General features: G+C 48.1%; 1 protein-coding gene across 1 annotated transcript in view; it reads left to right on the forward strand.

Moving 5' to 3' along the window:
• Positions 1-8,357, forward strand: part of LOC119413597 (glutamate dehydrogenase, mitochondrial) — a gene marked incomplete in the record, with an annotated part of 52,602 nt that overhangs the window by 31,380 nt on the left and 12,865 nt on the right. The window contains 2 exon segments of the mRNA XM_037680657.1: positions 7,296-7,376; positions 7,461-7,516. Of these exon segments, the coding sequence (XP_037536585.1) occupies positions 7,296-7,376; positions 7,461-7,516 (137 nt within the window).

Raw genomic sequence — 8,357 nt, forward strand, 5'->3', positions numbered from 1 at the left:
TAAAGAAACAAAGGAGGTGGGGGGAAAGAAACGCGTATAAAAGCGTTTTGGGCCACCGGCTGTGAGCAATTGCATCCCCCCCCCCAGCGATGGATTGTCTCGTGGGCTCAGGGAAAAAACCATAGTTGACACTGAGCGTTCTTCTCGCGTCGCAAACAGGTCCACAGCTGCTTTGCCAACTTCTGCTGCGTCTGAAAACATCAGATCTGGATGGAGGGTCTGGTCCACGTGACGTGGGCCGCCCCTGGACGTCATATCTGCCCCTCTGTTCAGAACACCGGATATGTAAAAACGCTCTAATAGAGAGCAGGTTTGATGAACCCAACTCAGTAGCTTCCACGCAATGTGAAACATCTGGGCTGAACGCACACCCCCCTGGCGGTTTATGTACGCGGCAGTCACCATGTTGTCTGTGTGAATCAACACGTGTTGATTCTGTAGCACGGGAGCAAAGTGTTGAATCACATTCAGCACTGTGCGACACTCCAAAAACATTGATGTGGGCTGATGTGCGGTGGGACCACAGCGCCCCTACTGCTTGAGATAGGCATGTCCCCCCCCCAACCTGACAGAGACGCGTCCGTGAAGACTGACACGTATGACGTGGGTCTGCTGACGGGGACTCCCTCTGACAGAGCCAGAGTGCTTCCCCAGTGTCGGAGGTCTGCTCTCACGGAGGGAGGGACAGTGATCATCCGTCTCTTTTGTTTTACTGGATCCACACGCAGACGCGTAAACCACCTCTGGAGGCGTCTCATGTGTAACAAACCCAGCGTGACCACTGTGTGAGCTGATGACATCATTCCCAACAGCTTCATGATGGAGACAGCTGTTACCACTTTGCCAGGTCTTACGTGGCGTAATTGGATTTTAGAGTGTCGATTCTTGTTTGTGATAAACGAGCCGTCATGGTAATTGAGTTTAATACCACTCCCAGATAAACAATTGTCTGGGCCGGGAAAATCGAGCTCTTCTTCCAGTTTATGGCGAAGCCCAGATTTAGCAGGTGTGATGCTAACACCTGAGCCTGTATCAATGCTTCCTGTCTGGAGTGAGACAGGAGCAGCAGGTCGTTCAGGTAAAACAAACTTCTCATCCCTGCTCTGTGCAGTGGATGCAGGACTGTCTCCACACACTTTGAGAACGTACGAGGCACGAGGGAATACCCGAAAGGCAGCCTGTTGTACTGATACTTCATCCCCTGAAAGGCGAAACGCAGAAATTTTCTGTGTTTTGGGATGATCGGTATGTGAAAATAAGCATCTTTTAAATCGATGGAGACAAACCAGTCGTTTTTCTGGATGTTGTCCAACAGCTGTCTGTTCATCAACATGTGAAAAGGTCTGTTCATGACCGCTTTGTTGAAAACTGACAGATCCAGAATCGGTCTCATCCCTCCGGTCTTTTTGGGGACCAGGAAGTAGCGTGAGTAAAACCCTGTGTTTTCCTCCTCGTTGGGAACTCTTGAGATTACACTTTTTATCAGAAGCTCTTGGACTTCTGCATTTAAGGCTGAGACTTGGTCTGGTGATGACAGGACCGTCTCTATAACTCCTCCGAAAGGAGGGGGTCGGGTTGCAAACTGCAGCGTGTAACCCTTGCATAACACTCTGTCCATCCATCTGTCCGGTGAGCATGTTTTTAACCACTCTGCGTGACGTTCGTGGAGTGGACGTACGTTTAAATGATGTGTCGTGTTTTGAACGGATGTCATCCAAAACTCCGCCTCGACCGCCGTCATGCGTCGCGGAAATGTTTTCCGCGTGACCCAAGGCGAGGCTTCCTCGAAAGGGCTGTTCTGCGCGCGCCCGTGCGCTGTGTCTGGATCGCAGACCAACCTTCATGTCCGGGCGGGGCGGTGTGTGCTGAGGCGAAGCGTGTGTCAGCTGATGACGTCGAGAGGCTGCACGTTTAACGTCGCTTTGCGAACGTTGAGAGGTGGAGGGCGTGACGTCATCAACGCCGTGCTGTCGAAGTAAAGGTTGTGAGCCTCGCGGGAGCGCACGTTTCCTCTGGAGGGACGTGCGCCGCTCTCGCTGAGGGCGGGGCCCGTCATTGGATTCATTCAGCTGTCTCACGCTTATGCCGCCGTGAGCTGCCGATCGCTGAGACGGTGGATGACGGCCACTCGCGTTCATTCAGGAGAGGCGTGTGTTGTTTTCGCTGAGAGCGGGGACCTCCACCGGACCCGGCCTGCGGTCCCACATTTATCCCGATGTGGGCCGGTGAGCGCCGGGCAGCTGTGCGTGCATCATCGACACAGCGCCGTTTGGATGGAGGCTGCTTGCCTCGCTCGGGTGCGCGTTAACACCGTTGGGTGGTGATCGTGCGGGTCTGATTGACAACAAGTTATTTCGCTTACCGTGGTGTCACGTGAGCGTCTGGGCATGTGAAGGAGCGGCGGTGGATTTTAAAAAACCTTTATTTAAGGACACCGGCTCTTTTTATGAGTGGAGGATGTGTGTGTAGCGGCTGTGAGCTCATCCGAGCTTACAGACTGGCTAAAAACAGGCATTTTGATCTTTGAAAATCATTTATTCAATTCCTGTGTCATTTATACACACATCCTCCGCAGACCGTCATTTCTTAAAACTTCTTCCCCGTGAGCCCTGCGGTTTGTTTGCTCCGAGCGCCGTCTGCAGGCGATCTCTGGGGAAAACACTGAAGTGCAGGCTGCCGGACTGAGGAGGGGTGGTCTCTGGCGGGCGGGGCTGGTGGTGGAGCTGGGCTAGACGAAGCTGCTGCTGCCGTGGAGCGTCGATGTTTCTGCCTCTGCTCTCGACGATCCCTCCAGCGGGCTGGGGGACGGGATGAGCCGCGCGGCTTGATGAGATGGCGTACAGCTTCCGACGTCTCCTCCGACTGCTTCGAATTCGCCAGCATGGACGTCAAGCTGCTTCCGAACAGCGCGTCCGATGAGATGGGGCCCTCCATCAGGTCTTTGTGCAGCTTTTCCGGCAGCAATGGAGAGTGACGGAGCCAGATGGAACGTTGGATTACCGTCATCCACGCTGCAAATCCTCGACAGGCAACCCGTGGAAGCGGCGCACATGTTGAGGATGGCGTCTGCCGATTACACAGGGAGCTCTTTGTCTCCTCCGGCAGGTCTGAGGCCTCCAGCCTTTTCGACATGCTAACTGCTAGCAGCGCACGTTGTTGCTAACTGCTGCTGCCTGAAAAACACGTCGGTGGGCTCGATTGGAGAGCTTTAGTCGCCGTCTGGTTCCTCCGGAGGGACGGGACGCTGCTCCGACCTGGGCAGCTTCGCTCCGGAAGCTTCCGCGAGGCTTGGCTCCAGGGGGGGGGGACCGAGGAATAGCGTCAGTTGCCTTACAGAGGGAGTTCTTGTCTCCAAGGCAGGTCTGCGGCCTTCAGTCCCTTGGACATGCTATATGCTAGCAGCGCACGTTGTTGCTAACTGCGGCTGCCTGGAAACACGTCGGTGAAAAACAACCTTTCCGCCGATCATCCGAACTGGCGGGAAAAGGCGAGGGACGTAGAAAAAAGGGGTCCCTTCATGTCAGCCTCCTCCCGGGTTCCGCCGGGCAACCCCTGAGGGCGCTGTCGGCCGGGAGCGGTGTGATCGCCGATGCGAAACGAGGTGGGATGGGGTGAGCATTCACTCAGCCCCCCTCCACCTACACTACGCTCCCCAGGAGGGAATGAGCAGCGGGGGCTGCAGCTGAGCACACCTTGCCCCGGGGGGACCATCCGGTTCGCCCCGAGGGTCGGCGATAAGAGGAAAAAACACAAGATGGCGTTGTCCAGCGTGTAGTGACCTGTCACTGGGAAATGTTCCCCGACGCTTACCTTGGAATAAGACTGCTGTCATCTTCTCCTCGGGGAGGAGAACTCACCGGACGACCGGAGGTCGACTGCCGGGCCAAGCATCCTTCACAAAGGTTGGTCATTTACACAATTTATCTTCTTTGTTCTTCTGACAGTGCTATATTAGCTCGCTGAAGAAAAAATGGGAGCCGATTTCCCGCTCTTAACGTAATTTATACGGACCGGGTGGGGCCCACACAGCAGGTGGGCGTGGACTAATTTTTTCAGTGCTTATGCTCTGCATAACGGGATAAACCCATCAGTGACAGCCTTAAAGGGCGAAGCCTATATGACATAGAACTCACGTTTTCAGCTTAAAGTGTGAACTGGCTGATTTTTACGATTGCTCGCACACCTTCTCCTCAGATGTCCTCACCGACCTCTGAAGCAGTCACAGTGTTCCTGGCTAGTCCTCTCCTCGTGGTGTATCCTGGTCTGAGCCACCCCAGAAAGATGATTGAACTGGTGCCCTCAAACTGACCCAGTAAGGAGCAGAAACCTGAAACTTTTGGTCTGGTTCTGCCATTTATAGCTGATTCAACTTGATAAATCATTTCCTGACATGCAGTGATAATAAATGACTTCATCTGGTTACATTAAATAACTTCTCTCAACCAAAATCCAAATTAAACTATTTATTAAAATATTTAAACTTTGTCTAAATTTGTGCGTGTATAAAAAAACCAAAATAATTTCTGCTCAAAGAAAGGGGTTGTAATCTCAGTCATCCAGGTAGATAACAAGAACAAACATCTGGCCTAAAACGTTTGATTGTTCATGATGATTAATTGTTTTGCACATGTTCAAGTTATTTCTGAGATTCCAACAGGAGGTTGTCTTGAAACGCAGCAGTGAAGACTACCTATGGGACAGATCTGGTTGGCAGGCCGTAGACTGAGGAAGTCCTCTGGATGGGGGATGAAAAGTTTCTCACCTAAAGAAACTGGTCCAGATGACACGATTTAACCTTTTTTGTTTTACTCCAAGTTAATTTTGCCTTAGATAAAAGAGAATTAATCCTTCACTGATTAATTATCCCTTAGATCAGGGCTATTCAACTGGCGGCCCAAGGGCCAAATCAGGCCCACAGGTGAGCTCAGTTCGGCCCACGAATGGACTCATTTTTAAATAAAACTCGATTTTAAACCGTAAAACAAACAATGACAGTAACTGCTGGATGTCTCCCCCCCCCCCCCCCCCCCGCAATTTAGTTGAATAGTCTTGGTTTAGATTGTTCAGTGTAGTTTTGCTACTGGGTCTGCAGTAGCTTGGTGGTCAGTGCTGTGCTCTTGTAATCCTGAGGTTGCAGGTTCAAGCCCAGGTTGTGTCAGGAAGGGCATCCAGCATAAAACAATTGTTAAATGTTTCATGCAAGTTCACACACGCAAACGTGTTGTTTTACTTTTCAAACAAATTATTATTCTTTATCATTTGTTGTTCAGTTTATTATTGTTGATGATTCTTGTCTTGATTAATAGTTTTTGTAGTAAAACTTCAAAGACTAGTTTGGTCTCCTCATTTGGGTGAATATTCATTTGTTCTGGTGTAGAACTCCCCGTAGTTAACAGATTCTACCTCACACCAAAGAGTTCAGTCTTTGTCTCATCAGACCAGAGACTTCTGTTTCTCCTGGTCTGAGAGTCCTTCAGGTCCTTTTGTCAAACTCCAGAGCAGCTGCCATGTGCCTTTTATTGAGGAGAGGCTTTCGTCTGGACACTCTGCCATACAGGCCTGATTGGTGGGTTACTGGTTGTCCTTCTGGAAGGTTCTCCTCTTTCCACACAGGGTTCTGGACACCTCCCTGACTAAGGCCCTTCTCCCCCAATTGCTCAGTTTAGATGGTTGGCGCTAGGAAGAGTCCTGGTGGTTCCAGACTTCTTCCATTTATGAATGATGGAGACCACTGGGCTCACTGGGACCTTCAAAGCTGCAGAAATGTTTCTGTCTCCTTCCCCAGATTTGTGCCTCAACACGATCTTGTCTCGGAGGTCCAAAGACACAAAACCTTTGAGTTCATGCTTGTTGTTTGTGTTCGGACATGCACGGTCAGCTGTGGGACCTTCTATAGACAGGTGTGTGTTTCCAGATCCAGTCCAGTCAACTGAATTTACTGCAGGCGGACTCCATTTAAGTTGTAGAACCATCTCCAGGAGGAGCAGAGGAAACAGCATCTGAGCTCAGTTTGAGCTTCATGGCTGTGAATACTTGCGTAAATGTGATTTCTTAGTTTTCTATTTTTAATAAATAACAAAAACAAAAAACATTTTTTCACATTGTCATGGGGTGTTGTGAGTAGAATTTTAAGGAATGAGATTAATTCAATTTGGAATAAGGTTGTAACATAAAATATGGAAACAGTGAAGCGCTGTGAGTACTTTCTGGATGTACTGTATACTACAACCCCTTCAGATGCTTACTTGTACTGACCTTCAGAAATCTGTAGGATTGGCTTCAACACCGTGTCTCCTGTTCGTTCCACCATGGCTGCTCAGAGGTTGCCGGCACCGGAGTTTGAACCCTGAACTCCTAGAGCCTCTTGATTCTGTGCTCTCTTAATGTTGCAATACGTTTTTATATATTGTGTATCCTACTTATTTTAAATAAAAGCAAACAGTTATTTTGTTGTGAGTGAATGATGTACATTTCCAGTGGCACAGTTGATTGAGCTGCCGCCTCTTTGCAAGAAGGTTGCCGCACCAAATCCTGGTCCGGGGGCCTTTCTGTGTGGAGTTTACATGTTCTCTCCGTGCATGCGTGAGTATTCTCCGGGTACTCCAGTTTCCTCCCACAGACTAAAAACATGCATGTTTCACTGATTGGTAACTCTAAATTGTCCCTAGGTGTGAGTGAGAGAGTGAATGATTGTCTCGTTTGTCTCTATGTGTTCCTGTGATGGACTGGAGACCTGTCCAGGGTGTCCCCCACCTCTCACACAGTGTCTGCTGGCTATGGGCACCAGTGACCCCCACGACCTGAAAAGGAAGAAGCGGGTAAAGATAATGGATGGTTTGATTAAATTTCTTTCCAAATTGTCTGAAATTCTGTCAAACCTGGAATCTCTTGAGAGTTGGAGTAAATTTATTATTATTATTATTTTTTTTTTTAAATGAAGCTCAAACGTCTCAGCAGCTCTGAATCTGACCTTGACTTTTGACCCTTAAATGTAGGCTGAAAGGTGGAAGCGTCTCAGGTCTTGGATTAGTTCTTGTTTCTGAAAGTCTTGTTGCTGATACAACAGAGAGGTTTTAGACCAGACTCTGCTTTTTGTTTGATTTCTTCAGGTTTTTATAAACTGATGTTTTGAGCACATGCTGTGATTTGTTTTCACCTCTGCTAGATCCACCTGTTGGAGCTGAGCCTCTAATCTGTCAAACTCCAGTATCTTTTGGATTTAGCGCCCGTCTGTTAGGCAAATATTTAAATCGAAGCGGTGAGGTGTTCATCCGTGTACTGTTTGTGTGTCTCAGGTATCCGTTACAGCATGGACGTGTGTGTTGATGAGGTCAAAGCTCTTGCCTCGCTAATGACGTACAAATGTGCCGTTGTTGGTGAGTCAACACACACACACAGCACTTCCTGTTCCCTGGAGGTCCACTCTAACCAGAACCATCAACTCCTGCTGTTTGTTGCAGATGTACCGTTTGGTGGTGCCAAAGCTGGCGTGAAGATCAACCCTAAGAACTACACGGTAAGATGTTCTGACCCAAACAGAAAGACTGAGACCATCAGAACCACAGAGGTTAAAGACCGACTCTGATTGGTTGGTTGTTTTCATTCAAAACCAGACGATAAAATGACTAGGACTGTCACAATAACAAATTTTGCTGGGCGATTAATTGTCTCAGAAATTATTGCAACAAATGATAATATTGTTTGAAATTTGACAATAATTAGTAATTATTGTCAAATTTACGAAGAAATGTTGGTACAGTAGTCCCTCGCTACTTGGCAGTTCGTTCGTCACGGATTTGCTCTATTTCGATTTTCAATATAAGAGTGGACATGACACACAACTGGCTGATTGATGGACGAGCCGTACGATCGGCATGAAATTTTTATTTAAAATAAATTATTTTAAATTATTTAGCACCTGCTGCTCCTTTTTGCAGCCCAGAGCTGCAGAAAAAGCTTCCTCCTCCACCTCTGTGCAGCCCTTACTGCAGGATAAACTTCCTCCTGCAGCTGAACAGCTGAGATCAGCTGATCTGCGTGCAGAGCGGAGAAGTGAGCATGGCCAAGAGCGCTTGCAGGTGGGGAAGAGAGGGAAATTATGACATTCTGTGCTGTTTCAGAGTGTTTAGATTTTAGAAATATTAGAATATTGCAACAATGTGGGAAGGGTTTAAAACGCCTTTATTTATATATATGTATATATATATATATATATACGTATATATATATATATATGTATATATATATATACGTATATATATATATATATGTATATGTATATATACATATATATATATATATATATATATATGTGTAGCGCCCCCTAGCGTCCTTAGCGTTATGGGGGTGGCTAACCC

This window comes from Nematolebias whitei, chromosome 1 (assembly GCF_014905685.2).
Source record: "Nematolebias whitei isolate Nwh7 chromosome 1, NemWhi1, whole genome shotgun sequence".
NCBI classification, from domain to species: Eukaryota; Metazoa; Chordata; class Actinopteri; order Cyprinodontiformes; family Rivulidae; genus Nematolebias; species Nematolebias whitei.